The sequence below is a fragment of the Gossypium raimondii genome, chromosome 13 (assembly GCF_025698545.1).
Source record: "Gossypium raimondii isolate GPD5lz chromosome 13, ASM2569854v1, whole genome shotgun sequence".
Lineage (NCBI taxonomy): Eukaryota > Viridiplantae > Streptophyta > Magnoliopsida > Malvales > Malvaceae > Gossypium > Gossypium raimondii.
Genome location: NC_068577.1, coordinates 49,989,058 through 50,013,212, shown reverse-complemented (window position 1 = coordinate 50,013,212; position 24,155 = coordinate 49,989,058). Strand labels below are relative to the sequence as shown.

The 24,155-nt window shown below is 34.0% G+C and overlaps 3 protein-coding genes across 5 annotated transcripts; 2 read left to right on the top strand and 1 right to left on the bottom strand.

The window, feature by feature from the left end:
• The first annotated feature begins 4,355 nt into the window (after positions 1 to 4,355).
• Positions 4,356 to 6,788, top strand: LOC105782559 (uncharacterized). Its single transcript, XM_012607375.2, has 6 exons — positions 4,356 to 4,632; positions 5,083 to 5,157; positions 5,317 to 5,405; positions 6,033 to 6,117; positions 6,257 to 6,338; positions 6,482 to 6,788. Exons 1-6 carry the CDS (start codon positions 4,468 to 4,470, stop codon positions 6,571 to 6,573), a joined length of 588 nt encoding a protein of 195 aa, XP_012462829.1. The 5' UTR covers positions 4,356 to 4,467; the 3' UTR covers positions 6,574 to 6,788.
• A 427-nt stretch (positions 6,789 to 7,215) lies between these two features.
• On the top strand, positions 7,216 to 10,398 carry LOC105782558 (hypothetical protein). The gene is made up of 9 exons (XM_012607373.2): positions 7,216 to 7,552; positions 7,634 to 7,693; positions 7,822 to 7,869; positions 8,695 to 8,827; positions 8,924 to 9,000; positions 9,420 to 9,518; positions 9,610 to 9,680; positions 9,767 to 9,857; positions 9,929 to 10,398. The coding sequence occupies exons 1-9, from the start codon at positions 7,310 to 7,312 to the stop codon at positions 10,037 to 10,039; spliced, it is 933 nt and encodes a 310-aa protein (XP_012462827.1). The 5' UTR covers positions 7,216 to 7,309; the 3' UTR covers positions 10,040 to 10,398.
• LOC105782557 (uncharacterized) lies at positions 10,375 to 16,903 on the bottom strand. 3 transcript variants are annotated; one of them, XM_012607372.2, is made up of 10 exons: positions 16,696 to 16,903; positions 15,945 to 16,001; positions 15,109 to 15,551; positions 14,849 to 14,924; positions 14,591 to 14,666; positions 13,918 to 13,995; positions 13,413 to 13,549; positions 12,447 to 12,702; positions 11,828 to 11,891; positions 10,375 to 11,313 (listed from the first exon to the last, which is right to left on the bottom strand). In XM_012607372.2, the coding sequence occupies exons 2-10, from the start codon at positions 15,953 to 15,955 to the stop codon at positions 10,697 to 10,699; spliced, it is 1,758 nt and encodes a 585-aa protein (XP_012462826.1). In that variant the 5' UTR covers positions 15,956 to 16,001; positions 16,696 to 16,903; the 3' UTR covers positions 10,375 to 10,696. The 3 variants fall into 3 exon arrangements, with proteins under 3 accessions (XP_012462826.1, XP_012462823.1, XP_012462824.1); XM_012607369.2 differs by having other exon boundaries at positions 15,103 to 15,551; positions 16,696 to 16,902; XM_012607370.2 differs by lacking the exon at positions 16,696 to 16,903 and adding an exon at positions 16,321 to 16,416 and having other exon boundaries at positions 15,103 to 15,551.
• Between the last annotated feature and the right edge of the window lie 7,252 nt (positions 16,904 to 24,155).

Below are 24,155 nucleotides of genomic sequence, written 5' to 3'. Positions count from 1 at the left end.
CCCCCTGCATGCTGCTGCTGCTAGTGAATTGTCCCTTCATAAGCTTTTATTTTTGCTATAAGTAATAGCAAATGGTCCCAAAATCAGTCCACACGATAGAGAAAAAAAAAAGTGAGAAAGGAGAAGAAGAGAAGGAGAAGAAGAAGAAGAAAGAAAGAAAAAAGGTAATGTATTTTTTTAATAAATAAATTTGTTTATAATTTAAAAGGTTTATAGTTTGTGAAATTTTTAGGATATATTTTAGAAAATATTGTGAATTTTTTATTAATTATTAATTATAAATTATCTATATTTAGTGTTTATAGTTTAGATTAGAATTTTGTATGAATATTTTAAATTTTTGTATGAATATTATAATTTTTTATGAATATTGTAATGTTGTATGAATATTGTAATTATTTTATAATTAAATTTGTATTTATAGTTTTGGATTAGTAATTTTTGTATGAATATTGTAATTTTGTATGAATATATAAATTTTTGTATGAATATTGTAATATTATAGTTTTGTATGAATATTGCAATTTTTTGTATGAATATTGTAATTTTGTAATTTTGTATGAATATTATATTTTTTTGTATGAATATTGTAATATTATAATTTTGTATGAATATTGCAATTTTTTGTATGAATATTGTAATATTGTAATTTTGTATGAATATTATAATTTTTTATGAATATTGTAATGTTGTATGAATATTGTAATATTATAATTTTGTATGAATATTGCAATTTTTTGTATGAATATTGTAATATTATAATTTTGTATGAATATTGTAATGTGGGGATATATTGTAATATTGTAATTTTTGTATGAATATTGTAATTATTTTATAATTAATTTGTTAGTAATTTGGGAAAAATTCACAATATTTTGTGTTTGTAATTATTTAAAATTTAATTTATTAGTAATTTAGGATTAAGCTATAAGTTGTTGTGTTTAGTTTAGTATTTGGTGAGTTTAACATATAAAGTTTATAAAAAAATTAAAAATCATTTCATTAAAAGTTTAATTATAAAAAAAATTAAAAATCATTTTATTAAAAGTTTCGAAGAGGGTATTTACTCCGATTATGACCGGGTAATCTGCATACGCCACACAAATTGCCGTCAGATTTCTCCCTAATGTCCATTTCGTTATGGATTCTGGATGATTGCGGACGACCTTTCAGGTTTCTACGCAACCTTATGTCTGGGACTAGCTCGAAGGTCGCCGGAGGTACCTCCCAAGTAGATAGGTCAGGAAGCACGGGGAACTCGTTTTCCCATACACGCAACGTGCGTTCGATGGTGTACATTTCATCGATAAATTGTTCTACATTGAGCCCAACTTTAGCACAAACTGCCACAACGTGTGCACATGGAAAATGAAGTGTTTGAAACCTTCTGCAATCGCACCGTCTATTTCGGAGATCAACTCCGTAGGACCTAGGTGGTATACTGGGTCGACGACCGATGGTCTCTGTAACTCAAAACGTTTCATTATGTCGTGAATATACTTCTACTGTTATCGACCTCGCCATTTGACGGTTTACAACCATTGCATCCCTAATGCCTTCGACAAAGACATGGCCTGCCTCCATCTGGTTCACTTGTTGCTGACCCATTCTTGGCATCAATGTAGCCAACCTGAAGAACGTTGCCGAGAAGACAGATGAAATTGGAAGATGCCGTGTTTTTAATAACACAGAGTTGATCCCCTCAATTAAGTTTGTAGTCATTTGACCATAACGAAAGCCCTCGTCAAAACTTGGAGCCCATTTCCACGGCTCCATGGTACCCAGCCACTGCCGAAAAGATGTGTTGGTTTGACCCTCCATGTCACTCTCAAGCCGGGCCATTTTTTGGCGAAAAATGTGTGGCTCTAGCTCAATCAGTGCATATGTATTAAAAAAATTAAGTTCTGATGTGCTCTAAAACATTAAAACTTATATTTAAAAGATAAGATAATTCTTTACCCATTCTCACAACTTGTCTCTTCCAGTCTGCATTCTTATAATCTCGCTGGAAGTTAGCCGCGATGTGCCGGATGCAGTAAACAGATCGCCATGGTACACCAGAACGCCTAATGGCTGCAATTAATCATTTTCCTCTATCGGAAATGATGCAAATATTATCATTGCTAATCACATACCTCCGCAGGTTGGTAAGAAAGAACTCCACGATTCCATGTTCTCCTTATCGGCGATGGCAAATGCTATCGGAGTGCGTTCTATTGCCGTCTTGAGCAACCGCAAGAAGTAAGATCGTGTGTATTTTCCATATAGTCGGTTCCATCTACTTGCACAAATGGTTTGCAGGGGAAATGCGCACACATTGATCAAAAGTCCGAACATCCGATGGAAAATTCTTTTTCTCGATTGTAGTTGGTCATTTGGACCGTCATAAGATTGTGTCGCAACTCAATTCTGATCCACGCACGTGTTCCTCATGGCGGCTATCCATCCTCGTAATTCATTGTACGATGCATCGAAATCTCCGTACAATTGCTCCATTGCCATCTGTTTAGCTATCCATGCCTTCCGGTATGATACTCGATACTGGAATCGTGCTTGTATTTCAAAGAATCGATCAAACTTTAATGGTCGGCATGTCTTTCACCATTGGCATGATGCATGTACGATAGTTTTGGAGTCAAGTTTTCGATAATCTTCTGTCATACGTGTTGAAGTGCATGTGTGGGGCTCCACAAATTTTCGTATTTCCCACATCTGCGACTTCTGCATAAATGCAGCTCGTACCCGCCAATTGCGGCCTTCTGCCGACCTCCAACACTCTCCAATATATAATGTTGGTTTAGACTCGATGACTTTGTAATCTACTGATATATTCATGCTATACCGCTTAATTGCAAACATACATTCTTCCTTACTTTCAAATCTCTGGCCCACGCGTAACTCATCTGGATCAGAATATATGCCCATTCGGTAACCATGTGGTATTTCAGGGTACTCCGAAACTCAATTGCCGTGCTTGCAGACGGGTCTATCCGAGACATGTGTGCCCCAGTGATTATTGTGTATCTGTCGATGAATCTGGTTTCCGATGAAGACGCATTAACATTTCCATCCTCATTCACCCCTTCGTCGTCAATATCATCCGGGACCTCGTCTGCGTCGGGATCACTCTCACTATCCACTTCGTAATCAACAGGATCACTACTATAGTATACATCATCACCAACCACATCAGTCTCAGCTGCAGCATTAAGATCAATATTTATCCCATGTATAGGTGATTAACTATCAACATACGATCTGGAACCACCATACACGCGCTTCAACTCCATCTTCTTCACCTAATGTAGTGAGATCTTGATTGCCTCCACACCGCTAACTCGAAGAAATAATCGAATCGGTGCATTTTGTTACTCAAGTCCCACAATAAAGAGCGACCGTTGTTTCCACGTCTTCATCGTCTACAAGTTCCATTTCAGTAAATTTTATTGGATCTGTTGATATTGGAAACTTGTAGAAAACTTTTGATATCCTTCTCCCACAACGTCTATAAATTTTTTCACTAATTTTTTCCTTCATATCATCAAACAAGATATTTCTATCAAATCTCATTGCTACTTGTTTGCGACATTCAAATATACATCCCACAGTTGTTGTTAAAATTTCTCCATCGAAATAAACGGATACAAAAAACTGATTCTCTATTTTCAATACTAGATCTGTAAAAAAAGAATTTCAAATTTCTTAAAACAGTTTCAAAATGTAAACAAAATACATAAAAATTTTAATGCAAATTTTTCATTCGAAACTAACAAAATTAATAACATGGCAAAATAACTTTCGAATAATAAAATTACTAACAAAACTTTACATTCTATTTAAAAAAAAACCAAAATACCTAATTTTTTTCTTCTTTTCCTTCCTTCTTTTCTTCTGCTTCCTTCCTTCTTCTTTCTTCCGTTTTTGTAGTCAAATTTATGTCTGTGTTGGGGGTATTTATAGAGAAAAATCACAGCATTGGCGCCTTCTAATATGGCACCACCATTGGCGCCTCCTAGATAGGCACCACCATTGGCGCCTCCCAAATAGGCACCACCATTGGCGCCTTCTAGATAGGCGCCAATACTATGTATTATACGGGTTATATACTAACCCGGAAAAGTATAATTTATATTTTAATCAAAAAAAAATTTATTATTATTTTATTCATTGGCGCCTACCAAATAGGCTCCAATGAAAAAGTAACCCATTTTGGTAATTTTTTTTCTGACATACTATTTCAGTAATTTTTTTCTATCCTAATTAGGTAAAAAACCCTAGATATCGAACATAGGATTTAAAATATAATATTTTAATGTTTACTTATAATTAATTATTATTTATGAAATATTCCCCCTTTTATTTATCAACAAGACTATAGGTAAGCGAAAGGCAGCCTCCGACCAAGAAGGAAGCAGCAAGCAAGGGCAGAGTTTGGGCTCAATTCATTGCAGAAATAAAAAATAAAAAATGGAAGAAGCAGATGAGATGGTAACGCCAGGAGAGGTATTAGGAAGAGCCACTGATCTGAAAGCAGGGAAAGGAGCGTACGCCGCCTCTCACAACAACACCATCTACGCTTCCCTTACCGGCTTCCGCCGCATCCAGGCCCCTCCTCCCGCTTCCCATGACAAGGTTTTGGGTCTTTTTTAGTTTTCTTGTTATTTTTATGTTCACCCATTAATAAAAATTCTGGGTTTTACATTTATTAGAGGGTTTTAGCTTAAATAAATATGACCCATTATTGTTTTTCCTTGTCTGGTCATATGTTGTTTCTCAAAGTAATTTTTGGGGTTTTAGTTTAGGCTACTTTGAACAATTTTTGCCCACTCTTTATTACGATATTCTTACAAATAATGTCAAAGGTTTTAGCTTTATTATTTAGGTTAGATAAATTATTCTCTCTTGCCCCCGCCCCCAACCCCACATTGGGATGGAATATATTCTTGTAAGTTTAGGTAGGTATAATTCATACTTTTAGACTTTTAATTGAATCAGTGCTTTGAGAATCAAAATTAATGTTATAGAATGTGTTACTATTCTGGACATTTGTACTGATAATAATTTTATCGTACTCATTTGCAGAGACCAACTGTGGAGGTAACTGGTCACAAAGCCCATGGTCCTGTTCCAGAACCCGGTTCGGTTGTCATTGCCCGAGTAAGTTCTAGATTCATGTTATCAAAGAAACATTTTGACATAGAATCACACTTAAGTTTTTGGTTGGAATGTATGATGTTGATTGCTTGTGCTTCTTTATATGTTGCAAGCATTTATTTACTTTGTGATATCAAAATGTTATTTTTATTTGAATAATAGGTTACTAAGGTGATGGCTAGGACAGCATCAGCTGATATAATGTGTGTTGGTCCGAAATCTGTGAGAGAAAAATTCACTGGTATAATTAGGTACATGATCTTCTTTTCTCTTTTTTTAGGACTAAGCTCGGAGTTTTCTTCTTTGAAAATAATGTAATCGTTTAACATTCAGATATTGGTTTCAATCACAATTACTCAGGAACCGGTTTGCCGATAAACATTGTTAAATGTTAAATATATCCTTGTTGTATTTGTTACCTGGAAACTTTATATATACCTTCTCCCTTCTTGTTCTAACATGAAAGAACTGCTTTCTTTCCTTTAGAACCACATGGTTTACTTTGGTTCTATAATCCAAAGGCTGTATACCCATTTGTTCTCGGGAAATTCGTTTTTCCTTGTAGCCCATGATTCATTTAATAAAAATCATGTTAGGCAGCTAGCCGTTCCATGCAACCAAGTATTCAAACCTTAAATTGGTTGATGAAATTCTCCTTGTTTAGCATATCCTCTCCCCATCTGTCTTTTTCTCGATATGGATATATCGGCCCATTGATAGTGTGTACTGTCTATTATAACTTTAAAAGATGCCATTTTCCCATCACCTTCGAGTTGTATAGAGTCCATGAGATTTTCTAATGTTTGATAAATTTATATACTTCTGGCTAGATGTTGCAAAAGGGTATGTATTCATTGAAAGGCTGTTTATTTTAACAGGCAACAGGATGTTAGAGCTACTGAAATTGACAAAGTGGATATGCATTTGTCATTTCGTCCTGGCGATATTGTCAGAGCAGTAGTGGTATCCTTCATGTTGTAGAATGTCTTATTCATAAATCGTAACATTTCATCCAGTCAGTTGTCATTTTAGCGAAATGTGTCGCCATGAATTTCGTTTTGTTTATGCAAATGGTTTTCCTTAACATTGTTCCTTTATTAAGCTGTCTCTTGGAGATGCACGGGCTTATTACCTATCCACGGCTAAGAACGAATTAGGCATCGTGTCTGCTGAAAGCTCAGCTGGTAAGATTGCTCTTCCTTTTCTTTTCTTTTTAACTTTGGCCTGAACCATAGATGTTTCTTATTAGTCCTATTGGCTTCCTACTGTATGCATCCAGTATTGTGTTCAACGACTACTCAACTTCTGTTTCCATTGTATACTATAGGTGCAACAATGGTTCCGATAAGTTGGACTGAGATGCAGTGCCCATTGACTGGCCAAATCGAGCTAAGGAAGGTGGCGAAGGTCGTTAACTAACCCAACTGATACCAAGCTAAGCTAGTAACAGCCTCAAATGTACTCAATTTCAAGTTTTGGCTATTTGAGAAACATGGTTTTAGGCAATTTTGTATCACAAAGCCCTTCCCTCCCTTATATGTACCCATATTTTCAGGTTTTAACTTTCTTGTTCCATTTTGTAAAACTATATATTGGTGGAGAATTTGAAACATGTTTTCTTTGTGTTTGACTTATTGAATGATACTCCTTTTATTTTTCGAAAAGGAAAATTCCTTTGGTTTTTACTTGTACTATGGTATCCAGGATATCTTCAATTTATATTTATATGTGGAAGATTATATTTATATGTGTAGGATATAAGTATTATAAGCATGGAATTTTGACAAATGAAAAGTTTGATATTTATAGACTACATAAATTTCATGTTGAACCAAAAGGAAAATTTTCATGGTGTGCATAAAGTTAGTATCCGGAAATGGATTGTAAAACGGAAATGAAATGGTACTAAAGGAGATAAAATAGATTTTAAGTATAAAAAAAGATTTATTTCATATAGAAATGAGTTAAAGATTATCCAAGATGAAAAAAATCAGATGTGGGTCTGCAATCCTAATAAAACCCCAACCCATTTCCACAAGAAAACTAATTTATTTTAAAAAGAAAGGTATAAAAATTAAGTGGAAGAAGCTAACTTCCAAAACGATCGAAAAATCCCAACAGTTTCTGGCTTTGAACAACTCAGAAACTTTGAAACATGTCTTCTTGTTCATCATCTTCTTTTTCTCTGCTTAAACCTCTAACCTTTCCTTCAACTCCATGCCCCTCTCCTGCCCTTCTATTTCACAATAATCCCAATAACATCCCCTTCAAAACCACTTCCAATCACTCCAAAACTCTCCACCTCTCAAAGCGTCTAACCATTCCATTTGCTCTTACTGAATCCGACTCTCCCAAGTCCCTTCAACCCGACCTTCAAACCCTTCTCCTGCAACTTGCTGTATGTGCTAAATTCATTGCCTTTTTTATCGAATTTTGTTCTTTGTATTTGTTTTCGTAATGCCATTTTGGATGGTTGCAGGATAGCTTTGATCTTCCAACGGATTACTTTTCCCAGTTACCGAACGATCTTCGTTTAGACGTAAGATGAATTTTGATGACCCTTTGGGATATAATTAACAATGTTTTTTTTGGTGGGGGGGTTATGGGTTTTTTAAAGCAGGTAAAAAATTTGATGATGTTTATGGGTATTGTAAATGTGTGTTTTAGTTGAATGATGCTGCTTTCGATCTTTCAAATGGACCTGTGATCGATGAGGTTAGTTATCTTTACTCTTTGTTTTGGTTGCTTAATTTCTTCAATTAAAGTTTCAGTCTTCAAAATTCTTTTGAGATTATTTGAAAAGGATGAATTGCAAGATTATATAGAAAGATTAAACCATATATGTTTTGCTGAAAAGGATTCTGGAATATGGTCTTGAGAAATGGGTGATGCTTTGTTTCCATATTGAGAGTCTCATTGTTAATGACTCCAATTGTGTAGCATATACATAGGATGCAAACAATGGCTTCTTATCTAGTTATCTTCTTGTTAATGGTGTTGTCCCACATCGATTAATTCTTAGATTTCTCAAGGTCTTGTATTCGAGTTCATGTGTGTTATGTTCTTCCTGTCTGAATTCATGTGCGGTTGTTCGTGTATAGGCCATCATCGCCCTTGTTAATTTACAAGAGAGAAATGTTATATCACATTATGTCCTAGGTTGCCTGTGATCTTGTATTCAGACTGTGCCTATCTACCTTTCTTGCCAATTGGTTTTAAATTGTAGACTAAAACACGGTTTTAGGTTGAATGCTTAACACTGACGTGTCGTTTCTAGTTCATGACAGCCCTCATTTGCAGATATCCACCATTACTAAGTCTAAGTTCGCATAATTTGATGCCTGAACCAATTTGGGGAACAATTCTCATTCTCTATCATGCTTTCAGGAATTTTACAAACTGTTCAATCAACGATAGGCATTTTGTTAGCAGCTTGTACAAGTTTCGATATCAACTATACAGTGTTGTTGATAACCTTTTTGGTACGAACCAGAATAAAACCGGTCATAAGGAACTTATCTCTTTGAATGATTTTTTCAGTGTGGTATGGAGTTGGGAGAAACATTATTAAATCTCTCAAGAGCTTGGGAGTCAGCTGATACATCAACTTCGTATGCATTAGCAAGCAAGCTCCCGTTGCTTGCCAACTCTTTGACTGACAGCGCAAAATTAGGCAAGAAAAAAGCATCTGCAAATGACATCTAAATATCAATCTTAGAGAAATTTATTTCTAAAATCTTGTTAGTTTCCAACTATTTGCTGCTTTTAGCATTTGGAAGGCGCTTGGTAGCTGCTGGAAGAAGGTTCCAGGCTATGGGACAGTATGGTCAAGGCGAACTTCAAAAGGTATTTCAAGTAACCCGGAAATAGATGCTTTTTCTTGTATCGTTGTCGATTTTATGAGCCCATATTACTCCAATTCTTCATTTTCCTTGAAACCTCCATTTCCAACGCATGTAGATTTGGAGGTATGGTCCTCTAAATGTAAGGAAAGCTTCGAAAAATTCAATATTACCCGTATCCAGTACCCTGAGTCTATGTAACATAGTCATGAACATTCTAACTTATTTTCATACTGATTGAAGAGATACTGAACTATGTATTGTAGCTTATGATCAAGAAACAAGGAAATTGCACAGAGGACCTCAACCTCAACTCAGATCACTAGTCCCATGTCCAAGTTTTCTTGATATTTTTAACCCCAACCCTAGAAAACTCTTATATTGTCTTAAAATTTGAAAAAGATTCACATTGAACCATTGTAGATAGCAAAAGCAGTGAATGCAGCTGGAAAACTTCTGTCTGCAAGTTCAATATCTGCAACAACTGAAGAACAACCAAAAACGGAAACTAGAATGTTTAAGGTAGATGGAATTTCTCCACCTGTTCTAGAACGTATATTCAATTGAATGCACCTAAAGTAATTATTGAGTAGAAGTTTTTTTCCACTTGCAGTTTGGAGAACTTCAGGTTGAGGTAACATCGGAGAAAGCTAACATTGGAGCTGCAATAGGTTTCGTTTTCGGGTAAACATCTCATTTATGCTGTAATTTCTGTTAAACATATCCTAAAACAATGTTAAATAACAGCTCTTACTAATTGAAAATTCCAGGATTCTTTCATGGCAAATAGCTCAGGGCATCCAAAGCATTCCGGAGAGTTCATTGGAATATGCAAATGACAATGCTCTGCTTCTAGCTAAGGTGCCTGAAAATTCTCTCATAACAGTTAAACTGTTGCTATTGATACTAAAACTTGAAACTCTATGATGCAGTCATTAAGAGGAGCACTACTTGCAGTTTTCTATTCATCCACAATCTTGTCCGTTTTCACCACCATTGGACTTCTCTTACTTGGAAGACAACTAAAGTCTGAGGGAAAGTAACCTTCTTCGAGCTTTCTTGCCCCGATTTTGCTTGTGAGTTGGCTAGACTTGACAATGAGCTTCCACCAGGAATAATGGCATCAAGGACCCGGAAGGCTGCTATTCGGCCTGTCCTTCAAAATTACCAGATTCCAACTTGTTGCTGATTTCTGGTTAGTTATCTGGGTTATACATTTCCACGTCAACAAAAGAGATTTTGGTATATAAGCTGCCAATGTTTCTCAAAGTTCGATTTTAAATTGTAGAATAACTCTATTAGCCTACTTCATTTGGATATTATTTGTAAGGGGCTTTGGTTTAATCTTGGGACTTGAGTGCAGATATTAACAAGCAGATAATGAATTGAGATATTCGATAAATTGAGTTCAAAAATTAGGATCTTTCAAACATTACTAATATCAACCCGACTATCATCCCCAAGAAAAGAGATTATAATAAGAGCAAGATGGCAATTAATACATCTAAGGTAAACAAACAATTTAAATTCACCTTAGGCCTATCTATCTAAATCATTGTACAATGATCTTCCCACTTCACTGGTGCTAAAACTATCAATGCATCCACCCTTTGTCTAGAAATCTTTACAAGTTATGTGGGCCACAAGGGGTGCTAAACAATCCTATCTAGTGACAAAATTTAAAGTTACAACAGTGCCATTCACCACCGGCTGTGATATCGATGGCTACTATACCGAGATGAATAATCCAAGTAGCTGTTGTCCCATCTTTCATCGGTCTCATATTCAAATCCATGAGCTCTTGGAGAATATCTTGAACCATAGGAGCCATGACTACCAAAATCTTCATATACCAAGGGGCTCCTTCTACCCCTCTCATAATACGACCTTCCTGAGGTGGGGCTTCGTGGCCTTGGAATAGGATGTCTTGGACTGTTAAAACCGTATGGTGAATCATAATTACCATACCTTGGGGGATGGGATGAGCTAACTCTGGAGTCAACTCCGGGAGGGCCTTCATCCTCATAATCACTAAAATACCTTCGTTCCAGCCCTCTGCTGCCAGATTCAGAAGAATGGTTTACTCTATGGTGCGATTGTGACCTACTCTTGAATGATTCAGAACTTGGACTAGGAGCCCAAAGTTTTTCATCTGCCTCAACAGGGATCGGTGCATTTATTCCTGGAAATTCAACTGTCATTTTCATCTGTGGTTCAGGCTGCTGCACCATCTCAGCAATTTCTCCATCTTCCTGTCCTTCATCTGTTTCCACATCAGCATATATTGTAATTCCAGATGGCTCATCCTCGTCAGGGGCTGAAAATTTTAGAGATGGTCAATTTAAAGTAGCATGAGAAAATAACAAGTCAATGTTAAAGCTGCTAACGCATAATTTAAATTGGCATACAATGGTACAATCTAGACACGGTGGTTAGAGATCAGAAGATGCGAATTTAAGAGCAAGCTATAAGGGGAAGCCATTTTTATTTGTGGCCCGGAATTCAATAAAATTTGTAGACTTCGCGTCTTTTCCTCTACCAAACACTTTGCATACTTATTTTACTTTCTTGATGCTTAAGATGTGGGGCCCTTAGGACATTGTCCCAATTATTTGCAGGTCAACCCCTCATCTTTATCTGTAAACCATGACACATTATGTATCTCATAACTATTTATCACACAAGACAACTGAAACAGTTGGGGCAAATGGCATGGCCCTTAAGAGAAAGCAGACTGCAATTTCTTCCAATCATGATTATTTATCAATAACGTTTCAAGGCAACAGCTTCAAATAAGGTTGAAAGTCTATAGATCAGATGTGTTAAGTTACCTAGATATCCCGGTGGGTACCCAATTTCTCGCATTCTATTAAGCCACGGTGGAGGGTCGAACTCCTGTGGAAGCAAATGAATAAGGAATTTTAATTCTCAAGGGAAAAAGGCAGTCCCAATTCCATCATTATCTATGGATGAATATATTAACAAAAATGAGAAACAACTTAAACTGTTATTACTATCGAATTAAACATAAAGGCATAACTAGAGATATGGCAATATTTCATGTTTAGCCAGAGTGACTGCTTTCCATCAAAGGAGAGAATGTTTTCTGTTAGCTATGTAGAAATAAGCCAATAGTCCATGCCCATTATGCACAACAAGAGAGAATGTGTTTGTTAGTGATGTAGAATAAGTCAATGGTCCACGGCCATTAAGAACAAAAGGAAAAGGCAGAATATGTTCGTTAGCTAATACTTGGCACAGGTTAATGGAGTGAACATGCTTGGTATTAATGCTAATCATGCAATGAGAAAATAAAACGAAAGCAAGAGAAAACTTTTGGAACTTCAGCACTGGACACAAAATCAAGTTGATTTCCAATATATTTGGGTCTATCATTAGGTACCACAAAAAGGGGGCAGTGGGAGTTATGGAATGGAAGGAGAGTATTACCCCAAGGCCTAATAGTTGTCGCGTTTCAGCACCAAGAACACCAGGCTTTAGATCATCATACTTTCCACCTTGAGAGTTCTGATAATAGCGAGTTGCATTGCGAGAAGCAGCACTCTGATTACGTTTGGACTTTTGGTGTTGCTTTCGAGCATTGTTGACAGCAACATTGTCGCGAGGCTTTGGGCATTGCTTTAGGGAATGACTATAAGAACCACAGTTGAAACAACGGGAAGCCTCATCTTGTATCTCCAGGCCTCTACAAGTTGCAACATTAATAGGTAAGAGAACATTGAACATTTAAGGTGGAAGGGAAAACATAGAAGTAGGAGAGCCACTCAGGCCACAAGCTGCACCATGCTTATAGTAACATCAACCAAACAGACAACTTTTTTTGGAAAATTTAATATAATTTATTGGCAAGAAAAGGTTTCCTTGCTATGATTTCTATTTTGTATTTAATAATTACAACTGGTGATCAGTATATTAACTGATTAAACTGTCAACATACCACTTCTATATTTATTTGTGCAATGAGGATTGCTGCATTTAGATTGCAATAACTGAACAAAACAAAATTTACTAACAAAAACAAGAGGAACTTGCTAAAGCAGTTAAAGTTGACTCTGATTTCCAAAACCCACATCCAATGTATCAATCTGACCAACCAACCAATCACATATTTTGGGATAAAAGATACAGCTGCTAAATGAGTCGGCATTGCACATGCAATAAAGCAACAATAAGAATGAGCAAGAGCATAGACAAGTCGAAACAATTGTTTTGGGGAGTATGTATGCATGCATCTATTCTAAGCACACAATTGTTTTGGATGCTATTAAGAACTATAAAAGAGCAGTCATGAAAGTGCAAGCGCATAAAATAGGCCCTTAAATCTTATAACAAACTAGCATGTCATTATCCATTTACATGGCGAACAATATTACAAAAAACACAAATGATACCTACCCTTCCAAATTACTTGAAGCATCTGCTGAAGTCAAACCCATTGCAAACCCACGATCATAAAGTGGCACAATATTACCATCCAGTGGGATGAACTCCATATCATGCAGATTCCTTCTTTGATCGTCAATCCAGAATGACTACAAATCCAATAAAAAACAAAACTAATATATTGAGAGAATACAATAAACTCTAGCGCAAGAATCAGACCTTTTAAAACAGAAATTTCAGATCTCGAGATGTGCATAACATTGATAATTAGTAGGGGAGGAATGGTAAGGATTGAAATGTCAGATCCCTTTTTCAAGAGAAAGGAATTTGCTCATGATTTAGAATTCAGATAATGAAGAATTAATTACACGATAACAGATTGCCAATGATATTAAAGAAAGAGAAGGCCAACAGGTACAAAACTGTACCTCTAATAACAACCATTCCAACAACAAAAATCTAAATACATACATCAGGCACAGAACATGGAAGTCTAGGGGATTAAAGACAAGCTTACCACGGCGGAGGGCTTATCTGCACCAACACGTAGAGCAGGAAAGTAGGTCTTTTCTCCTGATTCTGTAAGTTCATTTTCCTGACCAGATTGAATTACATTCAGTTTCATTTAATGTGAAGGATAAAAACACTGCACTGTGTAACAATATAAGGCGCAGATGCATACACATGCTTATGCACCCACATGCTCAGAAATTAATCCATCTGCATATGCATATTCACTTAAATGCATACCTATTGACACGCCATCCTTCCATCAGAACAGACACAATCAGACAAATATAAATGCACCCATCCATCTATCAACACAGACTTCAGTAGGAGACACCGGTTGAGATATAATATCTCTTTGAAAGTTACAGTTAATGATTAAATTCAAAATTCAAACAAATGAACGCACTTAGAAGTACTAGATGGTCCAAACGAACACCACAAGTTCATAAAATACCTAATTCAATCTAAAATGCAGGTACTGTAAAACAGTAATTGCCATTATATTCTCAAAAAAGGAAGAATATGATACCCTCAAGGAAAAAAACTAAAATATACAATCTGGAGATAGGGAACTATGAATGATAAATCCAAGCAATACCCTCAGTTCTAAATTAGAAAAAGGATTCAAATATGATGAATGGAGATAGAAAATTGAAAACCAAGAATTTAACCAGACATACTTGCAATGAAGAACCCTGTTCAGCTTGCCACTCTGACCACTTCTGCAAAAGCTCCTCAAGCTTCTGTTTACTAGCTCTGGAAAAAAGTAAGAGGGAGATAAGAATAAGGAATATAACCTAAAAGAATGTAAAATATAACCCAAACACACTCTATCTCAATTAATCATATTTCTGTCTATTAAACAGAACTTCAAGAAAAGGAATAAAAACATGAAACTTTTCATTCTTTGATTTTCAGAATTAATCTCCGGCCCTAACCTTGTTAAGAAATTATACACAATACGAATAGAAGGTTGCCGGTCATCAAATGTCATCCGAGGTCTCTTAACAACAGCTGACACAATGAATTATGGAAAACAAAAATCATCATGCCATAGGCTCTACGGAAATATTTACTAATGTAATATGCAATTGAGCTTATGAAACATACAAATACAGAAGCAAAGCTCTTATATGAGAGTCAGCGAATACACAAGAAAGAAAGCAACAATAACAACTGAGAAGCAGGATACAAATACCATCCATTGTGTGGTTCTGGATGGGACTTCCATTTTCAAGATCAAGACACCGCTTTTTGGTAGACATTGAAGAGCCATCCAATTTCTCTTCAACCTTAAATGATTCAGAATGAGCTCCAGAGCTAACCTCATCCAGTTTCTTTTCAACTCTAAGAGCTTCAGTTATTTCATCACTTATTTCCATGTCAGATGAATCGCCAGCAAGAGTGCTGTCTACCTTTGCTTCCACAATTAAATTGTTCTGAGGATTTCTAATATCTCCTTCATTCAGCTGCAGGATCTCAGCTTTCACTTCACCATCTTTAGCCTCAGCATTATTACGTTGAGAATCTACTTGATGAAGTCCATCATCCACATCCCGAAGTTCACCACTCTCACTTCCAGACATAGAATTACTAGACGCAGGAAGGGTGATGAAATCCTGACCTCCCACACTTGTATTACTGCATAACATGATCCCTTATTAGCAAATTACAATGTAATCGACACATAACCAGCTACTATCATGAATCAATAGACGAATTATTTTCAGTGCTTTGGACCCATATATGTATTTAGAGTTTTGTATTTGGAATAGTTTTTAGTAAGGAAGAGTTCAGGTCTTCTATTATTTTCTTCTTAAAATTCATAAGCAATCTGTTATCATGAAACATTGTTTTGTCATCAGTAAATTCAAAATCACGAGTGCAATTCTTTTTCTCTTCAAAAAAGCGGTTGTTCAATTATTTACTCCCTTAAATAAAACAACAAATAATGCAATAAAATTGGATATAAATGAAAAAGAAAACCTATAAAGGTTAAATAAAATGAAGGAATCTAGTTTTTGCACTACTAACCTTTCATTCATGATCTACTAATTTGGACTTGTAGAGGACTGAAGGATGCAAGTCACACTGCAAAAACAGATATCAAAACACCCATAAGAACTAAAATCCCATTCCAATCCCCTGAAATATAAAACAAGTCATATCCAAGTTTGATATCATAAACAAGGCATAGTGCAGCAGAAGAAGCAGAAGAAAAAATAAATAGGTAACTCAATCAAGCACTGACAGAGAAAATAAGTCACCTAGTGAGTCCATAAAACCAAGATAATATAACCCAATTTTCCCAAACATTGAGAAGCAGATCTCCACAAATGAAAGTAATAAAGGTAACCAACCGTAACGAATATCAAATAATAAAGAGACAACAAGAAGATCAATTTAATACCAAATAAAGCTGAAATCAAATTGTTTAAGTTCCCAGATCACTTCTCATCCTCGCAAAATATCTCTTTCTTTAATGCACTTCTGAATTTAACTAAACTAAAAAAAGTTAAAAACAAAAAGAAACTTCTTTCATTATTTCCTTTACATGCAAACTATAAACCATGTTTTGCTTTTCTTTTCAGATCTCAATGGCTCATTTATGAGAGAGAGAAAAAAAGGAAAAGGAAAAGAGAAACAAACCAGCAGTTTTAGGAATGAGCAACTAAAATTTTATGGGTCAACCGAAAGTTTTCAAGAAAATAAAATTGAGAAAGGAGGAAGTTGAAGAGAAAATTTTTAAAACCCTAGAAATTTCATAATTATCGAAAGAAATTACCAAAGTTGGGTGATGGAGTTATAGTGACGAGGCTGTGATTCGGGAGAAGATGACAAAGAAAAGGAAGTGCCGGCGGGGTAAGTAGGGAAATCCGGCGCGGCTGGTTGAGGTTGTGCAGAAGAAAAGATGTGAAGCAAATTGAGGTTTTTATAAATGCAAAGGCAAAAGAGAAGGAAGAAGAGGAAGGGATTGGAGGCTAAAGGGCCAAGCTCAAAAATTAGGTAAAATTACAAAAATAGTCACATATATGTTTTGAAATTTTATAAATATCCTTCACGAAAAGACATTTAAGTCCAACATGACACGAAAGGAATAAAAAACAGATTATATTTGTTTATATAATTTAAATGATTTTGTGAATGATAAGGAGGAGTATAGTGAGATAATAATATGTGGAGACATTCGTACTAGGGATATGTTTTTTTATATATAATTAATCATTCCAAATTTTTCAAACTTGACTGAGGAGGTGTCATAGATTTCAAACTTTTGAGCTGTATTTAATGGTTTCTGTTTTGTAAGGATGAGTAGTGAGGGGTTTTCCCTTCTCCAACAGAAAGATTGCGACTTTATCTCAACAAAAGTCCCTCCTTTAGTTTGGTCCAATCTACACAACACAATAAATTGAGACTCTTTTAAAAAAATTATAAACTATAATATAATGAAATAAAAAGATATACTAGTAATTTCATTAAAATAATGCGTTTTATTACTTTAAGTGAATAAGATATTTTCTAACAAAATTAAAAAAAAAAACATTTTTCATTCAATCACATAAAGTCATAAATATAAGGTTGACTTAAATGACTTTATTAGTTAAAACTCAAAGATGTCGTCAAATTAAGAATAAAAATATTACAAGAAAGAAGAGGAAGGAGGTAGAATTATACCTACAACAATAGTAGATTCAGCAGACCACAAATGGGAGTCGCCATGGGCAGCAAGCAGGTGCAGCGGCCAATTGAATACCTACAGCCCGCACAGCCAAGCAGGATGACAGGAGAGAGAAGGATTATCGCGCCAAAGCCGACGATGACCGTTCGAAAAATTATTTTAGAATCTCAATCTCTCAAATATAAAGTAAAAATTAATAACTTCAATTGATTGATGTTGATGGATGATGTATTACTCAAATGAAATTTGACTCTATTTAACTTGTAGAAAATTTCTTCTATTGCCATGGTTATAGGAAAATAGAGAAGGTTGAATGCTAGTAACAGTTGATTTTTTTGGGAAAAATTGAAATTCTTCATTAGCTTTAATGTTAGGAGTTGGAATTTGGAAACTAGAGGAGGTTTAGAGAAGCCAAGGAGTTGGAGATGAAGCGTTTATGGCGAAGAATTTAAGGCCCCTTTTATTTTATTTTATTTTATTTTCTTGTCTTCAATGAGGCGTCGATCAAAAGACTTAAAAGACTAAAGATTTTTTTCCCAACATTAAAAGCTGAAGAAAAAATGCACTCCCAAACTACCCCCAGGGCCGGACCTGTATATCTAATAATAATCAAAAGCATAGTTCGGACTATGCTTAACCTTTTACAATAGCTAGTGAGGAAACCAGGGGCAAGTAAGAGTCTTCACCCTGACTTCTAACTTCGTCCCTAATGATGGCATTAAGGGTCAAGTCAGATTTAGTAAGGAAGGAAGGTCATTTGTTTCTAAACGAGCAGAAGTGAATAATCTATGATACTGTGGTTAGAATTTTGTTTGTCATATTTTGAAGTTACAAGACTATTACAACATGCTTTCTGTAACATCTTCAAAATCCCCCTGGTCGTAAATAATATGAGATAAAATCTTACCGAAATAAGGTATAAGATCAAAGAAAACAAAAGTTGAAATATATCAAAAGAGAGTAAAATCAAGAAGTGTGACATGATGTATTAAGGAAGGGACTAAATCGTAAATATGTGAAAATTTTTTGGCTCAAGTGTAAATATTCAAAATTTAGGGGATCAAAGTGTAAAAATAAGAAATTTGAAGGACCAAAAGTGAAAATAATCCAATTTACTAAGATATGGAATTGGCATGTAGGGACCAAATTGAATAGGTGAAGAATTATGAGGGACTAAATCACAATTTTACCAAATTAAATGATGATTCAAGGATGAAACTTTAAAAGATCATGAAGGGTAAAATGGTCAATTAGCAAGAGGGAGAATTCTAGAATGTAATGATGATGTTGATGATATTTTGGTAATTTTTTTAATTAGTTAAATATTATTTTATTAATATTTTACTTAGATATTTATTATTATTTTATTTAAAAAGCGGTAGTATAAAAAGTAAGGAAGGATGATAATGAAGGAAATTTATCATCCTTCCAACGTGAGTGAAAGGGTGAGAAAGGAAGTTTTCTTTTCTTTACAATTTAGTCCTTTGTCATGAAAACCTATATTTTTACCCAAAATTTTTAAAATTTCCTTGGATATTAAAGAGAGAAGATGAAGTAGAGATTTTAGAGAATATGTTCATCAATTTAGAAGTAAGAAAATAGTAGATGAAAGGTGGAGAAAATGAGAAAAAAAGGAAGGAAAGTGGTGAATATGAGAAATGCATGGAAATGAAGAAGAAATGAAGAAATTATTGACAAAGGAGGTAAGTTCTTGTATTTCAATAGATTGAGTTAAAGATGTTTTGAGTGAGATGTATGAAACATGTATTTAATATAAATACTAGAAATAGAAAGTATTTGATGAAGAATAGAGACTTAAAACACTAAATTGGTAAGAGAGAATGTGATTTATATGGTGAAAAGTACTAAGATTAAGAAATGAATATGTAATCTACACATAAACATAAGTGTCTAAATTGTATAGTAATCAAAAGTATGGCAATTATGTGTGAATGAATGAAAGATAGTGCAAAGAACCATGGAAAAGAAAATAATTTTTTCATTAAAACAATTTGGATAGTAGCAATGACTTAACTTTGAAAATTCACCTAAAATTATAGAAATTTATTTAGAGATTGAATTAAATATGTAATTAAATTTTATTGAGTCTAGTTTCATATGGAAGAAACGGTGAAAGAAACGAAATTTTATAGTTTGAGAGATATTAATTTTTGTGAAACAAGGTCGGAGTGAATTCGGGTTCCCCTGTTCTGACTTTGGAAAATCATAAAAAAATTATTAGGGTTTTAAATTTATATGTTTAAATTCTTAATGAACGTATTTTCAAGAGAAACAAACGGAAACATCATCCAAACCCCGTAATAAGAGATAATTAATTTTAATAAAGAAAGGTCGAAGCTGTCAAACAGCAGAACAGGGACAAATTTAAAGAAATTATTGTACTTATTGGATAAGTCATAAATTCCTAAATTTTTATGGTAAAAATATATTTGAGTCTAATTTCAAAAACATCAAGCGGATCTTAATTTCGAATTCTGTAACTCAAGATATAAATAATTTAGTGACTATGACTCAAGTGGACAGCTTTGATATGAACACATAAGTAAATAGTGAAATTATAGATAATGTTACATATAAACATGTTATATACTAAAAGTTAAAGATTCTAACAAATATATATAAAAATGATGTGGAATGGAGAGGAGGAGGAGGAAAAAATATGACTATATATATAGTAGATGAATTTGAAATGTTTGAAATGGTTGTAAGTGATGGAATGATTAATACATACGAGTATGTTTAAACGAATTGATAAAATAATAAGTGAATAATTGTTAATTGATGTGATATTGAATTCTTTGTTAAAATTTTATGAAGAATTAAATTGATTGGCACAATTTAGAAATAAATATGAAATATACATAAAGTGGGTAAACTACTTTTGAAAGTGCAAGTCCTCCAATGGTCTTATTTGTAAAACTTTAATATTTGTGTTAATTTTATATATTTTGTTATCTTTGATTGAATATCATGTTTTTATGAGGACTTGATATTAGAAATAGATGTAAGTGGATGATATGTAAAATGAAGTGGCGGTTATGACATCTAAATATATATCCAAGTAATGATAAAAAAATAAAAATAAAAATAAAGCTTGGAACTTGTAGGAAAATGGAGACGACGTTATGATGACAAGTTCGCCATGTCACAACGTGGAAACCCCAATGTCGCAACGACAGTTCAAAATTTTTTATGAACTATACAATTTGGCCTTTGATCAATTGTGAATGTTTTAATGAGCTCCTTTAACTCATAATTAGTTCTATCGTAAATTCAATTATTACTAAAATTTTAATTATCTATTGTGAATGTTTTAATAACCTATATTAATTAAATAATATGATACATTGATCTGAAATTTTCAGTAGTTGCTTCGGCAATGAATGTGACATCCTGATGCCTTAACTCGATGACCGGGTCAAGTATGGGGGTGTTACACTTTCTGTTTACTTTTTACGCTTAAATAGTTTTTATATTATGTGTTGATTATTTTTAACTTGTAAGAAGATGTTTATTAAGTGATATTTATCACGATTTTATGCAAAATAATAGAAGTTTTTGTAAGAGAAAACTAGATTAATTATGGGATATGGGAGTCCTTAAGATATTTTATCTCTCTTCTTTTATGATCATTCTTTGACTTTAATGAAGAGATATTTTGAGTTTATTTAGAAAGAAATTATGGAGGATTATTCTGAAAATTTACTAAAATATTATCAATTCTCTACAATCATGCTACACACCTATAAAAGAATAGTTTTCCATATACTTGAAATAGAATTAGTATTTTGTGAGCACTAATATATTTACTTTGAGAGACTTTTTTTTGTCTTTTGTGAAAATTTATTGTACATATCTTTGAGTGTGCTTACTAGCTTTCGCTAAGAAAGTTTGGGTTGAGTGCGAGTGCATACAAACTGTATAATCTTTGTGGTTGCAACAATTATCCTTGATGAGCTTGGGTAGATTGAGTTGGTTAACAAAACTTGTATTGTTTAAGTATATATAGTGGATTCATGCTTTAGATAAGGCCTTGTTGATCCGAATTAAATATTTCAAAGAATCAATAATGATAATTTTTTAAAACTTTAACAGATTTATAAATTGGTACATAAGCTAGCTAAATCAAAGTTCTCATGACCTCAAATTTATAAAAATTACAAATAAAAGGACTTAAACTCACTTACTAATTAATGATCAAATGCTTAGGAGAATTTTTGAAGGTTTTCCAAGCTCTCAATTATGATGGACGGTGGAAAGAAAGAAAAAGACGAAATCCCATTTTTTTTTGAATTCACTTACTAATTAATAAAAGGACTTGAATTCACTTACTAATTAATGATCAAATGCTTAGGACCCTCTTCATCACACAGTGCAAATGATGATGCAAAGGAATTAGTCTTCATCATGTCTTCCATTTACTTGTTATCTATTGAATTCTTTAATCACATCTATTGATAGATAGGTTTCCCTTTTTCTTTCTGTCCGATCATATAGTGTGCTAGGTTATGAAATTTTTGGTCCTTGTGAAACTTGATATGTATTAGTCTACTTCTATGCTTAGCCCACTGCTGTTCCTCTGATTGTCTTATGCTATTTTGCTGATTCAATTGCCATTTCATAAGAGGTATCGACTGGAACAGCCCCAAAATCCAATCTGAACCAACCGGAATGTTCGGATGTCGTCCAAGGAGTTCATCAATACACAGAAGAGTACGAAACAATATGCAGAGAAAGCACTAGAAGTAGAAAAACTCTGTTTTTGAGAAAAGGGCAAATAAGAAAGAGGGTGATCCTACAAGGATCGACTATTATCACCTGCAATAAGGATATTTTTATAAACATGTTCAAAGATGGGTCGGACCTACTTTTAACAATGTATTTTTAAATTCAGGATAATCTTGATTATCAAAATTTAAGAAAAGTAAAAGTTAAATGCCCAATTTTTATTAGATATTATAATTATTTAAGTTTATTTTTACTTAATTAATATTTAGAAACTACTTTGTATTAGTTTACTAAATTAAACCAAAAAGTTACCAAATTTATCATTAAAAATATATATTCTATAAAAGAAGTCAAATTTAAAAAATCTTTGAAAAACTTTAGAGGCCAAACACAAATTTTTCCTTTTTCTAGACACTAATTATAATATCAAAATAAAATATTTTAAAACTTAAAGGGGCTTAAAAGAAATTTTACAAAATTAGTGGGGCGAGGCCCTGCCACCCCCTCAATTCGTCTTTACATGCGTGGGTCTCTAGTTCCACCACACTCAGTTGGCATATGTGGGTTCACGAGTGATGCTAGGAAATTTTTGTGGGGGCCAGAATTAAATTGTATCTTTTAATAAGAGCTAAAAATATAATTTTATCATTTTAATAGCTTATGTTTTTTTTAATTTTTTCAAAGATTAAATCAATATTTTATCATTTTGGAGGTCAAAGTGAAATTTTACCTTGTACTAACTTAAAATTTCATAAATTTTAAAAGGTTAAAAATGAGATTTCACATTTTAGGGGGTCAAAGCCCCTGCCAACCTCTTGATGCTACCCTTGTGTGGGTTTTGTTTGATTATATTTCACTTGCTCGATCATTTGTACTTTATATTAATTTGATCATTTATACTCGTATATATATATATATTGTATTTGTGATTATTTTATATTTGTCTTTGTAAACTTTGAAGAAAAAAAATCTAGTTTTGGGGCACTTATGAGTCTAAACCCTAAGGCAAAACCCATGTCGTTTTTCCTTACTAGGAGATTTCTCTTCAGTTACATATTCCCTCTAGCAGTTGTAGGCGCATCTCATTTATCCCCTAAACGCTAACACAAATGGAAACTCCATCACCTAAATGAAGTTAATTTTCAAGATTCATTTATCTTGATCAACACTGGGAAAGTACAATCTCCTACCTAACCTCAAGTGTTCAATGATATCTTACAAGACAGATACAATGTGTGTTAATACAGGTGATCAGGTAGGCCATTTGTTTTGTTTGCTAAACAAGAGCAGATATAGCTATTGTGATTACATTTAGTTTTAGCCTAAGGAGAGTGGGTTTCTCATATCTTATCTCACGAGGGCCTTCTCATATCTTATCTCACGAAAGCCTAATTTAGGAATATTTTTCAAAAGTGCTTTTCACTTATGGGGAGAAACTAAAATTATTATCTTTTGAAAAAAAGTGTTTTTGGGCCAAATTTTGAATTGAGAGAAGCACTTTTTCTCTCAAAAAGCAGCTTATTTAAAAATATTTTTGTCACAAAAGTGTTTCTTAGAAGTGATACGAGCCAAGGAGGTGACACTCAAGGGGTTGTTTTTCCTAGTGGTCCAATCACTCGAAGCAAGGCACGACAATTAAAATCAAAGATGAATGCTTTTGTCCAATACTTTGTTGCTACAAATTTAAGTCATCATGTTCGTGACGTTGACAAATACGAGAATGCAATTCACTGGACCAATCTTGGAATAGTGAAAGCCCATAAATTGGTGGATTAATCTTTTATGTATCTTGTTATTACTATTATTTACTTAATTCT

Coding starts and splice junctions, on each gene's coding strand:
- LOC105782557 (XM_012607369.2), bottom strand. Junction 13,996..14,590: donor AACAGGGTTCTTCATTGCAA/GTATGTCTGGTT, acceptor CAATCTGGTCAG/GAAAATGAACTTACAGAATC. Junction 11,892..12,446: donor GACAACTATTAGGCCTTGGG/GTAATACTCTCC, acceptor TTGCTTCCACAG/GAGTTCGACCCTCCACCGTG.
- LOC105782559 (XM_012607375.2), top strand. CDS start 4,468: ATGGAAGAAGCAGATGAGATGGTAACGCCAGGAGAGGTATTAGGAAGA. Junction 5,406..6,032: donor AAATTCACTGGTATAATTAG/GTACATGATCTT, acceptor TTATTTTAACAG/GCAACAGGATGTTAGAGCTA. Junction 6,118..6,256: donor ATATTGTCAGAGCAGTAGTG/GTATCCTTCATG, acceptor TCCTTTATTAAG/CTGTCTCTTGGAGATGCACG.
- LOC105782558 (XM_012607373.2), top strand. CDS start 7,310: ATGTCTTCTTGTTCATCATCTTCTTTTTCTCTGCTTAAACCTCTAACC. Junction 7,553..7,633: donor CCCTTCTCCTGCAACTTGCT/GTATGTGCTAAA, acceptor GGATGGTTGCAG/GATAGCTTTGATCTTCCAAC. Junction 9,001..9,419: donor GTCAAGGCGAACTTCAAAAG/GTATTTCAAGTA, acceptor GAACCATTGTAG/ATAGCAAAAGCAGTGAATGC.